Here is a 20765-nt window from a genome sequence, read left to right on the forward strand (position 1 = left end):
ATGTACTACATGACAGTTTGTGAAAAGGTCTTATTTTGTTAGAGTCACTTTGACCACAGATTCTGTTGGGTGACCACTCGAAGTTATCCCTCTCTCTTTTGTTTGTTGCCCACTGTGGTGACTGAAGAAGCCTGACCCTTGACTTCGCAGCATCTCTTGCCAGCGGGTGTGGTTATGACCTGATTCCAGTTAGTGAAAGTTTTACAGGAAGTGTCTTTCACTCTTATCTGGTTGGAGAGGGCTGGATTCCTAAGTACTTAGGGCTACTGACACCGTGTTCTCTCAGCAGTCTTTGCCTGCCAGAGTGTCCGCTGGGTTGGGAATGGTCTCTGGCTTTGAGCCTGAAGGATTCAAGGTTTGGAGTACTGTGTGGGCACCAAGAGGAGAAGAGCGAGGGGAAGAGCATAAGGGAGAGAATGAGGAAAGGGATGGGGTCTCATGGAAGCTGGAGGAGGCCTGCCCTCAGCACCTTAGGCTTCTTGGAGTTTCAGAGATGGACACTCAGGCCCACTTCCTCGTTCATGCCTTTGTGCTTTTTGTGTGGAGCTGGTCCCCTTTGCAGCCCAGGGCTCTCACCCCGAGGATCTGAGCCCTTTGTAAGCCTTTCCATCTAAGGACTATTGTGAAGTCTGAGATAATACAGATACAGAGTTAAGAGCTGCGCCTTGTATATAGTCAGTGCTCTCTCAGTGTTGAGTATTCATATCGTTACCTTTTTTTTGAGGGTGTACAAATCTACCAATGGACAGACTTTCTACCTTTATGAAAAGCCGAGGGCCCCATGGAGAAGAGATTTCATCTGGTCTAATGGAAACGTATGGTGTTTATTTCTTCAGTGATTTGAGAGGAGAAAGAGATGGTCACTTTGCAGAGATGATAGAGAGCCAAGAATTTTATTTTTGTGAATTTCTCTTTTTTTCTTTTTTGGTGAAGGACTGTGTTCTACCAGAAATCAAGAACGGAATTAACACCCATTGCGTGTGTATATCTGCCTGTTCTCTCCTAACACCTCCTCATTCCCTAGGACTTTGCCCGCATCTGGGAGGTCCAGTAAAAAATGCTCTTTAAATCCTCTGCATTCTTCCAGAAGCCCAAGGGGTTTAACAAGTTCTGATTTTAGCTAAAACATATAAACCAAAAAAGAAAAAAAAATACAATTTCTGTAACTCGGTTCTTTATGCCAGAAATCTTTTGTGTGTTTGTCAAGTAAAAGTATAATAAAACCTGGATCTTTTGTTATTGGTTATTGGGCAGTTGATATAAAGCAGGATATTTGTTCAGAGATAAGAGTGGGTTGCCTTTAACATTTATAAGGTCATGTTTTTTTATTGAAGGGGTGGGTTTCACACCATCGGTATAAAGTTAATATCAGTGAACTTAAATTTCCAGAGAGACAAGTATATTGAAAAAGCACAGTTGGAAAGAGGTAATTTAAAAAACTTCTCTTTAAGCTAAACATCTGAGTAGAAGTAGAGAAAAATCATTAATGAAGTCAGAGATCACTTGGACAGATGAATTATGAACACACAGCAGAGTGAAGTAATTTCATTCCAGCTGCTCAGCTGTAGTCATAATTAAACTAGAAATTCAGCCTTCTGCTTTTTTGGGGTGGGGGGGTGTCTTGTAACACTGACTTCAGTCCCTAAGAATCAGATGCTTGTTTAAAAATATTTATGGTACTCAAAGGAATAAATATAATGTAATAAGGCTATTTTTCTAAAATTATTCCCCTCATTGTTTAAATTATGTTTCTTTCACTTTAATGACATTTTAGGAGATCTGGCTCAAATTTTGAAAAGCTCCTTAGAGGCAGAGGGAAAATAGCATAGATTAGCATTGGTAGATCTTTTTTGACAGAGGATATAACAGTTGTTGAAATTTCAGTTATCAGTTGAAATGCCAAAGGTTCCCAGCACTGAAGCAAGCAGCAGTGGGGCTTGGGGAATGCTCAGTTTATGAGGGTAAAGCCAGTAGCTTACGAATAAGCAGTGGAGAAAATTCTCACTGTTGAAATCGGGCATTGGCTACTAGATTCAGATCTGCTCTGTCTGCATGTGCTTGGCCGCGTGCGGCTGTGAAGGACGAAAGTGCTCTTTTCTGTGACTGCTTAGGTGGGAAACAGTACTGGGGAGGTGGGCAGTGGATGCTCAGTTCAGTTGTGTCAGACTCTCTGTGACCCCATGGACTATAGCCCACCAGGCTCTTCTGTCCATGGGGTTTCCCAAGCAAGAATACTGGAGTAGGTAGCAATTTCCTCCTCCAGGGGATCTTCCCAACCCAAAGATCGAACTCCTATCTCCTGCGGCTCCTGCGTTGTCAGGCATATTCTTTTTCCCACTGAGCCACCTGGGAAGGCCCAGCTGGGGAGGAGGGCTGGGGCTGGCAAGAGATGGTGGGAGCTGTTTCCTCCTCATTGCCCACAGCATGGGACAGGTCCACATTTAGAGAAGGGAAGGTTTCCAGGAATCTTGACACAGCAGGACCTTGACATTGAAAGTCAGATGGAGGCTGATTCTTCAGTACCAGGTTTTGGAGCCCAAGGCAATGGGACATCGATAAATACAGTGAAGTGCTTGGTAATTCCACAGTAATTCACAAGGCCCTTGACAGTTCCCAGGCCTGTTGGTAACTCTGTGCAGTTCAATTCAGTTGCTCAGTTGTGTCCGACTCTCTGAGACCCCATGGATTGCAGCATGCCAGGCCTCCCTGTCCATCACTGACTCCCGGAGCCTACTCAACTCATGTCCATCATGTTGGTGATGCCATCCAACCATCTCATCCTTTGTTGTCCCCTTCTCCTCCCACCTTCAATCTTTCCCAGCATCAGGGTCTCTTCCAGTGAGTCAGTTCTTCACATCAGGTGGCCAAAATATTGGAGTTTCAGGTTCAACATCAATCCTTCCAATGAATATTCAAAATTTCCTCTAGGATGGACTGGTTGGATCTGCTTGTAGTTCAAGGGACTCTCAAGAGTCTTCTCCAACACCACAGTTCAAAAGCATCAATTTTTCAGTGCTCAGCTTTCTTTATAGTCCAACTCTCACATCCATACATGACTACTGGAAAAACCATAGCCTTGACTAGATGGACCTTTGTTGTTAAACTAATGTCTCTGCTTTTTAATATGCTGTCTAGGTTGGTCATAGCTTTTCTTCCAAGGAGCAAGCATCTTTTAGTTTCATGGCTGTAGGCTTTAATTTCATGCCTGATGAATTTAATTTCATCATCTGCAGTGATTTTGGAGCCCCCCAAAATGGGACCTAATGAAATCTATTTTCCATTGTTTCCTCATCTATTTGCCATGAAGTGATGGAACCAGATGCCATGAGCCTAGTTTTCTCAATGTTGAGCTTTAAGCCAACTTTTCCACTCTTCTCTTTCACTTTCATCAAGATGCTCTTCAGTTCTTCTTCACTTTCTGCCATAAGGGTGGTGTCATCTGCATATCTGAGGTTATTGATATTTCTCCTGGCAATCTTGATTTCAGCTTGTGCTTCATGCAGTCCAGCATTTCTCATGATGTACTCTGCATATAAGTTAAATAAGCAGGGTGACAATATACAGCCTTGACGTACTCCTTTCCCGATTTGGAACTAGTCTGTTGTTCCATATGGTAACACTGTATAGGGCATAAAGGGCGTGCTGTGTCCTGGTGACGGGATGTTGGACTGCTTTTCTGAAGGGGAGGGAGCGAGGCTGTGCCTGGAGATCTGCCCTTTGGACCCTTGTTCCTGTGTAAGTTGTTGCCAGTTCACCTGCTGAAACTCAAACTCAAATCCTGGGCTGCAGTGGATGTGTGCACGGATGGGTTTGGGAAGGGCGTGCTGAGGCGGATGGCCAGCTTTATTTATAGACCCACCAGAACTTCCAGTTCTTTCCCCCAACTTGAAGTTAAGAGAGGAGGACAAGTCTTGTATGAACTAACAATGCTTGGGGGTAGTTTGACCTCAAAGGTGACATTTCAGGGTAATCTTAACCAGCTCCTGATCCTTCCAGAGGGGCTGTGAAAACAGCTTTTGGTTGTTATTTATGCAAAATGAGGGAAAGGGCATGTTTGCCGGGAGAAATTATGCAACAAATTAATGCATGTTGAGCAGTTGATGTCAGCTGGCTGGTGGAAATTAACATGGTGGAGAGCGTCACTGTTGTTCTTTTACCTTAATTAATTGTATGAAACATTTAACATGTTGAAACATCAAGCCAAACATCTGGATTTTTATGGGTAGTGGCATTTATCCAGCTATTTATTCTGCCTGCTTTCAGAGGAAGAGCCATGCTCATTGGGTTCTGTCCACACGATCCCTAACTCTGAACTCTTTGGTGGGTAGAGAAATGTCTGGTCTTCTGAGTGATCTGCTTACTTTTTCTTCAGAAAGGAATTTGATATGATGGAGAGAGCATCTTGGGCAGTTAGCGGAACCAGCCCTGGTCCTGCTTTTACCACTTGTTGTTCTGTGAGACTGAAGCACGTCTTGAGCACCCTCTTGGCCTTGCTGCTTCATCTGCAAGGATATTTTGAGAGAGGGATCATTTCTGCCCTCCTTAGCTTTTAGATTTGCAGGAGGAAGGAGATTGAATGGAGAGGCTCTGTAAACTCTATGTGTTTTACAACTGTTCACCCAGCTGCCCAAAACTGTTTTAGCAAGCATGTAGGTGTTCCCAGCTTAGCTGGTTATATAATAGTGAACAAGATACCCTCCGTGTCCTCACACTAAGAAGCATAGTCTGGGCAAAAACAAGCATTTTTTTAAAAAATACCATTGATAAAATGCTGTGATAAGAATAATTATGCAGTGCTCTGGTGGTAATGCAATCTTGGGTTAGGGGTGAGGTGGTGGGTCAGAGACAGTTATTGTTTTAAAATAGGGATTAAAATAGGGATTAAAGAGGCTTTTTTTTTTTTTTTTGCAATGCCTGGATGAGTGCCTTGGGAAGATTTGTTGAGCACAGCTGTCGGATCTCATCCGAAATGCACGGGATGCTCACTTGATTTTTGGTTAGGTATGTGTGCTCACTGCTTTTTGGCTGGAGGACACTAAAAGGCCGTGTGGGAACAAGCCCAGTGCAGCTGACACAAACTTCAGAGTGTGAGAAGGGAAGCTGCCTGTGGTTGCTGGCTCTGCACTTATCATCAGCCTAAATCAAGATCCTGTTTGGTCCCAGGTGGTTGGACTAAAGCCTTGTTGGCCTCGGGGGAACTCTTGCTGAAGCAGATACACACTTGTTTCATGCAGGCACTGCCTCTTAGGGATGTGTTCTAATATTTCTTTAATTAGAAAAAAAATTATAACTGCAAAAAAGAGAAGCGTGATGAACCCCTCCCGTCAATAATTGTCTCCTAGCATCAATAATTGTCAAGGTTTTGTCATATTTGGTTCATCCATCGACTCCAGGTGTCTTGTCATTTTACCCCTGTGTACTTCACTGTGCTTCTCTAAGTTTGTGGACCCTTTATTATGTTACCATAATGCCGTGATTGCATCTGAAAGCAGAGGATTTTTAGGAACTTTTTCTTGCTCTTTCACTTTCCAACATTTTTTGATGAAAAATTTTGAGCATATGACAAAGTTGAGAATTTAATATGCACGTCTATTTATCTGCTGCCTAGGTGCTCTCATCCACTTTGATGCATCTCTCCATCTGGTCTTCCTGTTACCCCTCTGACCATCTATCCATCCATCTTTTTTATGTATTTCAAAGTAACTCACAGACATCAGTAAACCTCTCCCCTAAATAGTTAAATATTCATATCACTAACAGTTCAATATTGATTAACTTTTTCTTTTGAGGTAAATTTATAATGAGATGCACACATCTTGAGATGTTGGCTTAATTGTGACAAACTCATGTGTCTGTGTAACTCCAGGGCTTCCTGGTGTGGCTCAGATGGTAAAGAATCTGCCTGCAATTCAGGAGACCTGGGTTTGATCCCTGGGTCAGGAAGATCCCCTGGAGAAGGGAATGGACAACCCACTCCAGTATTCTTGCCCGGAGAGTTCCATGCACAGAGGAGCCTGGTGGGTTCAGTCACTAACAAACTGTAGAACCATACTTGCACCCTGGCAAATTCCTGAATATTCCTCCCCAGTCATTCCCTTCTTTCTCTCTGCTTGTGGTAACCACTGAATGGATTTTTTTTTTTCCTAGTAGAGGTTAGTTCCTTATGTTCTAGAATTTCATATAAGTGGAATCATAAAGTATGTACTCTTGAATTTGCTTGCTCAGCAAAAGTGTTCATGGGCTTCATCCATGTTATGTGACTGCTACTCTGTGGCTGCAAGTAGTTTATCTTTTTATTGCTGAGTAGTATTCCATTAAATGATGCTACCATGATTTATCTATTCTCTCATGGCTGGACACCTGTGCTGTTTCTACTTTTTTATTTATATGAATTAGCTCCTATGAAAATTCTTGTCCATTTTTTTTTTTTTTGGGGTGAATGAATGACTGTTATTTCTTTGGATAAATTCCTAGGAATGAAATTGCTGGACTAGTAGGTAGATCAGCATGTAGAAACTGCCATAGCTTTTGCCAAATTGGTTTGGACTTTTTTACAGTCTTACCAACAGTGAATGACAGTGCTAGTTATCCCAAGAACTAGCCAAAAAAGTAGGTTTTGTTAGTCTTTTTAATTTCAGCTGTTCTCATGTGTGTAGAGTGGTATCTCTTGCAATGCTAAATCGCTTCAGTTGTATCTGACTCTTTGCAACCCCATGCGCTGTAGCTCGCTGGGCTCCTCTAGCCACGGGATCCTCCAGGCAAGAATACTGGAGTGGGTTGCCATGCCCTCCTCCATGATGTTAAGCACTTTTGTATGTGTTTATTGACCATTTGTATTTGTTCAGATTTTTGTCTGTTAATTTTGTGTCTTTCTTATTGAGTTATTGATGATCTTTATATATCCTGGCTACCAGTCCTTTGCTGGATATCTGTTTTGCAAGTATTACTTACAAATGTGTGGGTTGCTTATTTTCTTAGTTGTATCTTTTGATGAGCAGAAGCTTTTGACTTTGTCTGAATAATTTAACCAATTCCTTCCTTTATGGTTATTATTTCCTGTTACCTAAGAAATCTGCCTTCTACTCTACAAAAGGCATTACCCTGTGTTTTCCTCTAAGAACTTTATAACTCTAGTTTTCACATTAAGGTTTGTTGTGATCCATATTAAATTACGTATATATGTGACTTGAGATTGGGTTTGTTTTTTAACAAGAATTTGTTTTTTAAATAAGTTTCTAGGCTTTGTTTACCTAGAAAGTGCCACGGGACATGGCTAAACTGCTAAAATATGAGTCTAAGCTGCTGTTGTTTTTTTCTTTTTTTTTAGCAGTTTGTAAGTGATCTGCTGGGTCAGACCAGAGTGGACACAGCTTAGCCACATGGAGTACTTGTGCCTGTTCTTCTTGCCTTCTTTCAGCAATCATATATTGAATGCCCACTGTGTGCTGGGCACTGAGGCAATGACAGCCAAGGTTCGCCTTTCAGGGTATCAAACTGAACAGGATGCTGCCAGCATGTGATGTGTGAATGGGGCAAGGAGCAGAGTGAACATGATCTGATCAGGGATCTGGGAAGTCCTCCGCAGGAGAGATTTTTGAGCTGAAATCTGAAGGACGTGAAGGGGGTTAGGTGGGAATAGGGTCTTGGCACTGTTGCCAGAGCTGATGGGGAGGAGATGTGCCAAGTTAGAACAGCTCAGGTGGCATCTGCCTTCCCCCGGAGGGTTGGTTGTTAAAGAAATGGGAAGAGAAGGTGCCCTGCTGACTGGCATGCTTATTTCTGCATGTCTCTTCTGACTCAGTTGGGGCCATTGCTGCAATGACTGCCCTACATCTCTTGTGGATGATGCCTTAACCAATTGTACCTCCTCCTCCTCTTTTTTTTTTTTTTTTGATATTTTATTTTATTTTTTAAAAACATTATTTATTTTTAATTGGAGGATAATTGCTTTGCAATGTGATGTTGGTTTCTGCCATACAACAACAAGAATCAGCCTTAGGTGTGCATCCGTTCCCTCCCTTCTACCTCCCAGCCGTCTAGGTTGTCACAGAGCCCTGGGTTAGAGCTCCCTGTGTTATATAGCAAATTCCCATTAGCTATCTATTTTATTTATGGTAATGTATATATTTCAGTGCTACTCTCAATTTTCCCCACCCTCTCCTGCCCCTGCTGTGTCTTAAGCCTGTTCTCTATGTATGAGTCTCTATTTCTGCCTTGTAAATAGGTTCATGAGTACCATTTCCCTAGATTCCATATATATCCATTGATATACAATACTTGTTTTTCTCTTTCTGACTGACTTCACTCTGTATAACAGGCTCTAGGTTCCAACTGCACCTTATTGAAGGGATTTCCTCAATTCATCTAACATTTTTTTCCACAAAAGAAACTCTTCTTTCTTTTGTCTGCCGAGGAGGAATGGGTGAGGAGAGCCTCTGGGATCCTCTCCATGGCTCTGAATGTATTCTCTGCCCCTCTCTCCAGGCTCTAGATTTCCCCATGGACCACTGGTTCTCGCCGACTGCCTTCCTGCCCACTCAGCCTGGTGGCTGCACATCCCAGCAGAGCTCCTCTTGTTGGCGCCTGCCACCCCACAAACCCTCTGCCTCCCACTCTGCTGAAGCGCAGTATCTTACCCTAGAGCTTCTGAACCTTGCTACACCATCCTGATTAGGCCTTTCTCCCTTGGCATCACTAGTCCTCGGAATCAAGCCTGCATCCTTTCTTTTGCCACTTCAACGCTCTCCCTAGGATGCCCTGTGCATGCTTTCGCCTTCCACCTCCTCTATTTGCTTTGTCTGGATGCCTTTGTGCCTTGCATCAAGGCCTCCAGACTGGTGCTGCTCAGATTCACATCTCTCCTTTCAAATTGTCCCTTGAGGAACCCTCTTACACTGTTGGTGGGAATGCAAACTAGTACAGCCACTATGGAGAACAGTGTGGAGATTCCTTAAAAAACTGGAAATAGAACTGCCATATGACCCAGCAATCCCACTCCTGGGCATACACACCAAGGAAACCAGAATTGAGAGAGACATGTGTACTCCAGTGTTCATCGCAGCACTGTTTATAATAGCCAGGACATGGAAGCAGCCTAGATGTCCATCAGCAGATGAATGGATAAGGAAGCTGTGGTACATATACACCATGGAATATTACTCAGCCATTAAAAAGAATATATTTGAATCAGTTCTAATGAGGTGGATGAAATTGGAGCCTATTATACAGAGTGAAGTAAGCCAGAAAGAAAAACACCAATACATTATACTAACGCATATATATGGAATTTAGAAAGATGGTAATGATAACCCTGTATGCAAGACAGCAAAAGAGACACAGATGTATTGGACAGTCTTTTGGACTCTGTGGGAGAGGGTAAGGGTGGGATCATATGGGAGAATGGCATTGAAACATGTAAATTATCATATGTGAAACGAATCACCAGTCCAGGTTCAATGCATGATACAGGGTGCTCGGGGCTGGTGCATTGGGATGACCCAGAGGGATGGGATTGGAAGGGAGATGGGAGGGGGGTTCAGGATGGGGAATACGTGTACACCCATGGCGGATTCAAGTCAATGTATGGAAAATCAATACAATGTTGTAAAGTAAAATAAATAAACAATTTAAATTAAAAAAAAACCCCCAATTGTCCCTTGATCCCCACCCATGTCCCCTCTGGGTACACCCCCCCCCAACCTTAATCATATCTGCTGTAATCATGTCTCTCCTAATGGACTTTTTTGTTGGTTTTGTCACCAGATTTTTCAATATGGCCTCTCTGCCCTCCTCCACTTCGTCAGCAGCATCCACTCCTGGGTTGCTGCCTAAATGCTCTACTAAAGCTGCTTTCTAGTCACCATAAGAGAGTTTTCTGTGGTATTTAACTGCTGAACATTTAAAATCCTTTATTTGACCTGCCCCTGAATTATCCTCTTTTGTCAGTGTTTTCCTCCTGAACTTTACCTTGCATCCTAAATTTGGTGTTCTTCAAAATGTTGGCCTTGTTTTTAGTCCTCTTTTTTCATCTTGGCAACTTCTTTCATATTTGTATGGCTTTGTTGTTTCTAGATGTCCTCCAAAGTTTGATTCCGATATGTCCCCATTTTCAACAGCTGGTGGACATTTCAACCAGAATTCTTTCCCTTTCTTTCCTTCCTTTTTGTTGATAGGTCCATTCATACGTTTATCCCCTACCCCTACTTCCCTAACCCAGCACCCTTGACAGACATGGCTGTCTGTCAAGATGGTCATTCTCACTCAGTTGGTTGAGACGTATGGTTTTTTTTTTTGTGGCTCCCAGGTAGCCACTGCTAGTTGGTACATCAGTTGTATCTATTCGTCCTATTTGTACCAGATGGCCCTGCTTTCTCTTACTGAGAATCTGGTCCCCTGAAGGATTCAGTTCAGTCGCTCAGTTGTGTCCGACTCTTTGCGACCCCATGGACTGTAGCATGCCAGGTTTCCCTGTCCATCACCAATTCCCAGAATTTATTCAAACTCATGTCCATTGAGTCAGTGATGCCGTCCAGTCATCTCATCCTCAGTCATCTCCTTCTCCTCCTGCCTTCAATCTTTCCCAGCATCAGGGTCTTGTCCAGTGAGTCAGTTCTTCACATCAGGTGACCAAAATATTGGAGTTTCAGCTTCAACATCAGTCCTTCCAATGAATACTCAGGGCTGATTTCCTTTAGGATGGACTGGTTGGATCTCCTTGCTGTCCAAGGGACTCGCAAGAGTCTTCTCCAACACCACAGTTCAAAAGCATCAATTCTTCAGTGCTCAGCTTTCTTTATAGTCCAACTCTCACATCCATACATGACTACTGGAAAAACCATAGCCTTGACTAGATGGACCTTTGTTGGCAAAGTAATGTCTCTGCTTTTTAATATGCTGTCTAGGTTGGTCATAACTTTCCTTCCAAGGAGTAAGCATCTTTTGATTACATGGCTGCAGTCACCATCTGCAGTGATTTTGGAGCCCAGAAAAATAAAGTCTGACACTGTTTCCACTGTTTCCCCATCTATTTGCCATGAAGTGATGGGACCAGGTGCCATGATCTTAGTTTTCTGAATGTTGGGCTTTAAGCCAGCTTTTTCACTCTCCTCTTTCACTTTCATCAAGAGGCTCTTCAGTTCTTCTTCACTTTCTGCCATAAGGGTGGTGTCATCTGCATATCAGAGGTTATTGATATTTCTCCTGGCAATCTTGATTCCAGCTTGTGCTTCATCCAGTCCAGCGTTTCTCATGATGCACTCTGCATATAAGTTAAATAAGTAGGGTGACAATATACAGCCTTGCTGTACTCCTTTCCCTGTTTGGAACCAGTCTGTTGTTCCATGTCCAGTTCTAACTGTTGCTTCTTGACCTGCATACACATTTCTGAAGAGGCAGGTCAGGTGGTCTGTTATTCCCATCTCTTGAAGAATTTTCCACAGTTTGTGGTGATCCACACAGTCAGTGGCTTTGGCATAGTCAATAAAGCAGAGATGTTTCTCTTGCTTTTTTGATAATCCAGCAGATGTTGGCAATTTGATCTCTGGTTCCTCTGCCTTTTCTAAAACCAGCTTGAGCATCTGGAAGTTCATGATTCATGTACTGCTGAAGCCTGGCTTGGAGAATTTTGAGCTTTATTTTACTAGCATGTGAGATGAGTGCAATTGTTCGGTAGTTTGAACATTATTTGGCATTTGCCCTTCTTTGGGATTGGAATGAAAACTGACCTTTTCCAGTCCTGTGGCCACTGCTGAGTTTTCCAAATTTGCTGACATATTGAGTGCAGCGCTTTCACAGCATCATCTTTTAGGATTTGAAATAGCTCAACTGGAATTTCATCACCTCCACTAGCTTTGTTCATAGTGATGCTTCCTAAGACCCACTTGACTTTGCATTTTAGGATGTCTGGCTCTAGGTGAGTGATCACACCATCATGATTATCTGGGTCATGAAGATCTTTTTTGTATAGTTCTTCTGTGTATTCTTGCCACCTCTTCTTAATATCTTCTGCTTCTGTTAGGGCCATACCATTTCTGTCCTTTATTGAGCCCATCTTTGCATGAAATTTTCCCTTCGTATTAGTCATTACCAAAGGTTTAGTTTATAATCACTGTTCAGTTCCCTAGCACCACAGGCAGGATAAAAGCTAGAGTAATTCAGATTTCTCCCACCGCTGTGTTTCTTTAAAGATCTACGTAGAAGAGGTAGGTAGGGGAAATGTGAGTCATCTTAAGATTGGTATACAAAATGGATTAAAGATCTAAATGTAAGACCAGAAACTATAAAACTCCTAGAGGAGAACATAGGCAAAACACTCTCCGACATAAATCACAGCAAGATCCTCTATGACCCACCTCCCAGAATATTGGAAATAAAAGCAAAACTAAACAAATGGGACCTAAAGAAACTTAAAACCTTTTGCTCTACAAAGGAAACTATAAGTAAGGTGAAAAGACAGTCCTCAGATTGGGAGAAAATAATAGCAAATGAACAGACAGACAAAGGATTAATCTCAAAAATATAGAAGCAACTCCTGAAGTTCAATTCCAGAAAAATAAATGACCCAATCAAAAAATGGGCCAAAGAACTAAACAGACATTTCTCCAAAGAAGACATACAGATGGCTAACAAACACATGAAAAGATGCTCAACATCACTCATTATCAGAGAAATGCAAATCAAAACCACAATGAGATACCATTACACGCCAGTCAGGATGGCTGCTATCCAAAAGTCTACAAGCAATAAATGCTGGAGAGGGTGTGGAGAAAAGGGAACCCTCTTACATTGTTGGTGGGAATGCAAACTACTACAACCACTATGGAAAACAGTGTGGAGATTTCTTAAAAAACTGGAAATAGAACTGCCATATGACCCAGCAATCCCACTTCTGGGCATACACACTGAGGAAATCAGATCTGAAAGAGACACGTGCACCCCAATGTTCATCGCAGCACTGTTTATAATAGCCAGGACATGGAAGCAACCTAGATGCCCATCAGCAGATGAATGGATAAGGAAGCTGTGGTACATATACACCATGGAATATTACTCAGCCATTAAAAAGAATTCATTTGAATCAGTTCTAATGAGATGGACGAAACTGGAGCCCATTATACAGAGTGAAGTAAGCCAGAAAGATAAAGAACATTACAGCATATTAACACGTATATATGAAATTTAGAAAGATGGTAACGATAACCCTATATACAAAACAGAAAAAGAGACACAGAAGTATAGAACAGACTTTTGAACTCTGTGGGAGAAGGTGAGGGTGGGATGTTTCGAAAGAACAGCATGTATATTATCTATGGTGAAACAGATCACCAGCCCAGGTTGGATGCATGAGATAAGTGCTCAGGCCTGGTGCACTGGAAAGACCCAGAGGAATCAGGTGGAGAGGGAGGTGGGAGGGGGGATCGGGATGGGGAATACGTGTAACTCTATGGCTGATTCATGTCAATGTATGACAAAACCCACTGAAATGTTGTGAAGTAATTAGCCTCCAACTAATAAAAAAAAAAAAAAAAAATAAATAATAAAGTAAGGGCCAGGAAAATGAAAGTTGTTTTGTCTGTCCTACAGGGAAAAAGTTTGGTAGACCAATGAAAGAAATAAACTCTTGAGAGTATCCAAAAAAAAAAAAAAAAGATTGGTATGAAATATATGTATGTTCAACAGTGGTCTTCTTTTTCAGCTCATAAAAGCATTCTCACTTCTCCCTTTGGATCTGGGTATTTTATAGATATGAGAGAACAAATTTTATAAAATATTTAAAAAGTTTATAAACCACTGCAAGCAGATCCAGGTGCACTTTGGTAAAAGCACTGGCTTTGTCCATGCTTGGAGGCTAATTGGGTTGGCTTTGTGAACTGTCCAAGAGAAGACCATTCAGAGATGTAGATCCTTCTCTGAGAGGACCCTGCCTCTAGGGTCTCAGAGTTCTTGTTAACTCTAGATATCTTGTTGTTCAGCCGCTAAGTCATGTCTGACTATTTGTGACCCCATGGACTGCCGCACGCCAGGCTTCCCTGTCCTTCACCGTCTCCTGGAGTTTACTCTACCTTGGAATCATTCTAAATCATTGGTATAGAATGAGGACTTTTTGACTTGAGATTGTTGATGGTTGGCACCTTCCCCTCTCCTAGACCAAGAATGCATTTTCTGCTCGGAGCATTTCCTCCCTTGCACAGCAGCTATGACAGGTCACAGGCTCCCAACTACTGGGCAAAAGGGAAAATGTGCTGCAAATCCTTTAAGAGCCTGCACTTCGAGTTTTAAATCAGGTTGTAAATGGAAGTCAGTGATGTGGGAGTTGATATGTGACCTGGAGCGGATATTGCTGCTGACTGGCTGTGTGGCGTGGGGCGGAAGCTTGTTGTGTCTTGGTCTCAGTGGCCACATCTGACTGATGAAGCCAAAGGGGTTGGCTGATCTCAAGCGTCCTTCTAGACCCAGCGTTCCGTGTTCTTTGTTTTCCTGGTGGTTACTATTATTTTATGTAATGAGACTGTTTTTTTAGACAGTAAAAAAAAAAACCAAAAAGGTTGAGAGATCAGAGTCTTAAAAAGTACTTGGAATTGCATCTATTTTTGGTTTGTATGTGAAAAGTTTTGGGATCCTCAGGAAAGGGGAGTGCATTCTTTCTTGGAAGGCCTAGTGTAGCTAAGAAAACAGGGCAGGGGCAGAGCAGCCAGGAAACAGGTGTTTGGTATAGGCTGGCATCCCATTGAGCCACACAGTGTGTATGGCTGTGGTTAAGAGTACAGGCTTTGGAACCAGGCACAAGGCTTGAGGTTCGAGTCCTGACTTTGTTACCTTCTGGCTATGTGACCTTGAGTGAGATAAGCCTCAATTTTTATGTAAAATGGGGAAAATAAGAGGGCTTCCATTATGGCACTGCTGTGAGGATTAGACAGGATGAGATGTAGAACTCTTAGCCCATGTGATGTATAATAATTGCTCAGTTAACATAGCCTACTAATCACAGAGTGCTTGCCTTAGTCTGGGCTAGACATTTTCCCTCCAGCTATCTCCTTTAATCCACACAATGACACTAAGTAGAAGTTGTTATCCTCACACCATAGAGGAGGAAATCAAAGTTCAGAAGAGTTAAGTAATTTTCTCAACATTATAGAAGCAGTCAGTGACAGAGCTAGGACTGGAAAACAATCTTCCTTCTTGCAAAGTCCCTTTCTGCCATGCTGTCTGCACCTTGGAGTAGAGAGTCCTCCTCACTGCCCACAGGGTTTAGCGAGGGATTCTAAAAGACCACGGTAAAGGCCAGATGAGTCACTGGTACCCACCAAATGCTGTCCTGCTTACAAATAGACTGGGTTCTAAAGAACTATTAGAAGTTCATTTGTTTGAGAAGTCTAAAGTTATAGCAGCTATTATTCATGCTCCGGGAGTTGGTGATGGACAGGGAGGACTGGCGTGCTGCGATTCATGGGGTCACAAAGAGTTGGACAGACTGAGCCACTGAACTGAACTGAACTGATTCATGCTGTCTATTTTTCTTTTTTCAAACTTGAAAGTTTTTATTTTGTATCGAGGTATAGCGATATTTGGCCAAAGCCAAGTTCATCCCCAAGCCGCAGCCCGTCAACCCCCTGTTCCAGGACAGCCCTGACCTCGGCCTGGACTACTACAGTGGGGACAGCAGTATGTCCCCGCTGCCCTCCCAATCGAGGGCCTTCAGTGTGGGCGAGCGAGACCCCTGTGACTTCATGGGACCCTACTCCATAAACCCATCCACGCCTTCGGCCAAGGCTTCCACTGCGATTCGCCTAGCCTGGGTGCCCCTGAGCTGGATGGCAAGCATTTTCCACCACTGGCCCACCCACCCACGGTGTTTGATGCAGGTCTGCAGAAGGCATACTCGCCCACCTGCTCACCCACCCTGGGCTTCAAGGAAGAGCTGCGGCCACCGCCCACAAAGCTGGCTGCCTGTGAGCCCCTCAAGCACGGGCTCCAGGGGGCCAGCCTGGGCCACACGGCTGCAGCCCAGGCCCACCTGAGCTGCCGGGACCTGCCGCTGGGCCAGCCTCACTACGACTCCCCCAGCTGCAAGGGTACGGCGTATTGGTACCCACCAGGTTCAGCTGCCCGCAGCCCACCCTACGAAGGCAGGCGATTAACAATGTCGTGGTAGTTTCAAGTGGACAGCAGGGGATTCAGCCATGCCTATACGTGTATGCATTCTCCCCACCACCCCCCTCCCATCCAGGCTGTGACATAACATTGAGTAGAGTTCCCTGTGCCATACACTGGGTTCTTGTTGGTTATCCACTTTAAATATCATGCTGCCTCTTGGTGGCAAGAAGAATTACTGTACTTTCTCTCTGATGAACAGCTTCGTTTGCAACCATGAAAATTCTTAACGTCAAAATTTGTAAGTAGAGAAACATGGAAGGCAGAGCAGATGGTAATGGGGTCCTCAAAGAGGTAGGGACCCAACGCCAGGCACAGAGAAGGAAAGTGATGGCCAGCAAGAGAGTGCAGTGGGATCATCAGTAGCTCCCTGTGGTGGCTGTGGTGATGGTGGTAGAAGTGGCATTCATGATTGGCCTTGAAGGAAGGGGAACATTCTGAAAAAGTGGAGGTGGCAGGAAAGAAGTTAACTTAGGGTGCCTAAAACTGAAGATGGCTCTGTGGAGTGAGGAGATAATGAAAATATCCGCCTACTAATTTTTCATGTCTTTTAATATATGCCTTGAATTGTGTTACATGAAGGCAGGCCAGAGAGTCTAAGAGGCAAAATACCCTATTTGTCAACAAAAGTATTTCTAAGCATTTGTTGGGAGAGCTTTCAGCACCCAAGTGCTTGCAGTTCTTTTGTCTGTACTTTCAGATTCTAGACCTGCCCTTCTCAGCAGGGAAGTCACCACATGTGGCTTGAGCCCTGGAAATGTGGTGGTCCTGATATGTGCTGTCAATGTGAGACACACATTAGATTTTGAGAATGTAGTAAGAGTTCAGTCACTCAGTCATGTCCAACTCTTTGTAACCCCATGGACTGCAGCACGCCAGGCTTCCCTGTCCATCACCAACTCCCAGAGCTTGCTCAAACTCATGCCATCGAGTCAGTGATGCCAGCCAACCATCTCATCCTCTGTCGTACCCTTCTCCTCCCACCTTCAATCTTTCCCAGCATCAGGGTCTTCTCTAGTGAGCCAGTTCTTTGCACCAGGTGGCCAAAGTATTGGAGTTTCAGCTTCAACATCAGTCCTTCCAGTGAATACTCAGGACTGATTTCCTTTTGGATGGATTGGTTTGATCTCCTTGCAATCCAAGGGACTCTCAAGAGTCTTCTCCAACACCACATTTCAAAAACATCAGTTCTTTGGCACTTAGCTTTCTTTATAGTCGAACTCTCACATCCGTACACGACCACTGGAAAAACCATAGCTTTGACTAGATAGACCTTTATTGCTAAAGTAATGTGTCTGCTTTTTAATATGTCTAGGTTAGATCTGTGGCTAGGTTACATGCATAGTTCTCTGAGCTTCAGATTTTTCATCTGCATAGCGGGGATGTTGGATCAGATGTTTTCCATTTAAAAATTTTAAAATTCTATAATTCTAATTTGGAATCAACTGTTGTGAACAACTTTTTTTCTGGGTTCTGCTGAAAGGTCTCTATTGTCCCTTTACCAATGCAGAAGATATTAGGATTATTTCCTTTTATTGCTGGTCCTTTAGTAATTCTTGGAGTGGAAAAACTTCAGAGTGCTGATAGATTAAGGAGAACCCTACTCTTTCTTTTCTTGGTCTGCTGGCCCGTCTAGGCTTGTTTGAATGTGTTCTTGAGCTGGGTGACTGCGGTAACTGGAACAGGTATCAGAGAGCTGGAACGAAGAGTCGTGTTTCTTTCTGGTTCATGACTGTTCATGACTGTTAAGACCATTTTCAAATACACCATGCATAGTGATCCCACACTCTGTATTTAGACACTAGGTCCATAAAAACAGAATCTGCTCTGCCTTTTCCCTTTTGGCTCTACTAATATTAGCACAAATCAGTCATCTCTTTGTCCATATCTTTCTCCAGTAGTTTATCCTCCTATACATTGTCCATTCAGCTATTAAAATATATGAAATATCAGGCTAGCTAGTTTCCAGAACACAGATGTGTAAGACTTGGTTTTTATCCCTGAGGAACTCCTGGACAAAGGCCAATAAGGTGGAGACACAGTACTTGGGGTCTTGAGAGGGACTTTCAGCTTGGGGTGGGTGCAGATGAGGAAAGAAGGTCCCTCCATGAGCACACTCAGGTGATGAAACATTGAGTTTCTGCAAGTCTTTGATATTTCAAAGTGAAACAAGGTCTTAGTTAACTAAAGAAAGTGAAAGTGAAGTCTCTCAGTCGTGTCTGACTCTTTGTGACCCCATGGACTGTGGCCCACCATGCTCCTTTGTCCATGGGATTTTCCAGGCAAGAGTGCTGGAGTGGGTTGCCATTTCCTTCTCCAGAGGATCTTCCTGACTTAGGGATTGAACCCTGGTCTCCTTCATTGTAGGCAGATGTTTTATCGTCTAAGCCACCAGGGAAGTTCTAGTTAACTAGCAACATCTCAAATAAATAAAATCTTCCCTGTAAATATATATATAAAGTCCATTTAATGGAACATCAATGCCTGGAGGCAAGTGTATTGCTATACCGAAATCCTCTCTCATGATTCCAGTATAATGTATTTTTTGCCATTACATTTATTTTTCTGTAGTAATGAACCTTTACAACATGTTACAGTTTGAAAAAGTAACAATATGGAAAGGAGGTTATATAAAAGCAAAGTTTTACTGGTTTAAAAAGCAAGAGCACTAGAGAGGGAAAATCCTTTTAAGTCTGGAGTTAACTTAGATTCAGGCACTTGCAATAAAGTAACCCTTAATAAAATCTTGATTTTCCTCTCCAAAGTGTGGGTGAATAAAATATATCTGCAGAGGTATTTTTGGGTAGCCAACACTTCTTGGCTTTTGATTTGAGGTTTGTAGGAATCCCAAAATGATAGGGTACTAATTGGCTCAAATTGAAATCTCAGATAATTGGACTGATTCTGAGCCTAGCAATGCTAACAATATCTAACATATACTGTGGGAAATGTGTTTCATAGTAAACAAAGCAAAATAGAGCAAGCATTTTTGTGCCTATACTTAGGAGATAACTGCAGATTCTTTACCATCTGCGCTATCAGGGAAGCCCTATTAAATATATATAAAATATAAATATGCATCTTCATATTTTAAATACCAATACTGTACATTTTTAAAAGAGGAAACTTTTGGAACTTTTCAGATGGCACAGTGGGTAAGAATCTGCCTGCCAATGCAGCAGACACAAGTTCAAACTCTGATTTTGGGAAGATTCCACATGCTGCAGAGCAACTAAGCCCATGTGCCACAACTATTGAGTCTGTGAGTTGCAACTACTGATGCCTGCATGCCTAAGGCTTGTGCTCCACAAGAAGAGTAGCCACAGCAATGAGAAGCCCTCGAACTACAGTGAAGAATAGCCCTGCTCTCTGCAACTAGAAAAAGGCAGTACAAAGCAACAAGGACCCAGTGCAGCCAAAATAATTAATTAAAAAGAAAAACTTTTGAATGTATTTAACACTGAAATTCGGATACTCATGCTATCAGTTCAGTTCAGTCACTCACTTGTGTCTGGACTCTTTGTGACCCCATGGACTGCAGCACGTCAGGCTTTCCTGTCCATCACCAACTCCCGGAGCTTCCTCAAACTCCTGTCCATCGAGTCGGTGATACCATCCACCAAACCATCTCATCCTCTGTCGTCCACTTCTCCTCCTGCCCTCAATCTTTCCCAGCATCAGGGTCTCTTCCAGTGAGTCAGTTCTTCAAATCAGGTGGCCAAAGTATTGGAGTTTCAGCTTCAGCGTCGGTCCTTCCAATGAATATTCAGGACTGATCTCCTTTAGGATGGACTGGTTGGATCTCCTTGCAGTTCAAGGGACTCTCAAGAGTCTTCTCCAACACCACAGTTCAAAAGCATCAATTCTTCGGTGCTCAGCTTTCTTTATAGTCCAACTCTCACATCCATACATGACTACTGGAAAAGCCATAGCTTTGACTATACAGACCTTTGTTGGCAAAGTAATGTCTCTGCTTTTTATATGCTGTCTAGGTTGGTCATAACTTTTCTTCCAAGGAGTAAGCATCTTTTAATTTCATGGCTGCAGTCACCATCTGCAGTGATTTCGGAGCCCCCCAAAATAGTTACTGTTTTCCTCTGTTTCCCCATCTATTTGCCATGAAGTGATGGAACCAGATGCCTTGATCTTAGAATTGGTTTAGTATAAAAAAGTTATTAAAAAAATTCAGTGTCATTTCTGGATATACATTCTGGGTGCCATTTCTGATCTCTCAGTTGGAGATCACTAATACGGAGCTTTGTTGATGTGCTGGTGTCTGATGATAGAGATGCCCAGCTGGTTTGTAAGGATTGTGTGTGGGTGTACAAATAATGATATACTACTTAGCTTTGACAGCTCAAATAGCTGCCCTTTATTCACCTGTAAGTAGAATAATAAGGTTGTTTATTACCGTGCTTATGGTAATAGAATAAGTCACTATAAACTATAAATGGAAATGATAATAAATGGAAAAACTCACTATACACTATAAATTCAAGTTATTGTCTATTAGTCATCAACCTGGATAAAGTTTATTTAATAATTCATTCATATGTTCAATATTTGTGTTTAAAATTTTTTTATTTATTATTTTTGACTGTGTTGGGTCTTCATTG

At 42.7% G+C, this 20765-nt stretch overlaps 1 protein-coding gene across 1 annotated transcript in view; it reads left to right on the forward strand.

Moving 5' to 3' along the window:
• SAXO1 (stabilizer of axonemal microtubules 1) overlaps positions 1–20765 on the forward strand; it is a 66372-nt gene that overhangs the window by 12478 nt on the left and 33129 nt on the right. The window contains exons 3-5 of the mRNA XM_065907849.1: positions 12186–12200; positions 15558–15812; positions 15911–16146. Coding sequence (XP_065763921.1) covers positions 12186–12200; positions 15558–15812; positions 15911–16146 — 506 coding nt within the window. The remainder of the gene's footprint in view (positions 1–12185; positions 12201–15557; positions 15813–15910; positions 16147–20765) is intronic.

The sequence above is a fragment of the Muntiacus reevesi genome, chromosome 17 (genome assembly GCF_963930625.1).
Source record: "Muntiacus reevesi chromosome 17, mMunRee1.1, whole genome shotgun sequence".
Lineage (NCBI taxonomy): Eukaryota > Metazoa > Chordata > Mammalia > Artiodactyla > Cervidae > Muntiacus > Muntiacus reevesi.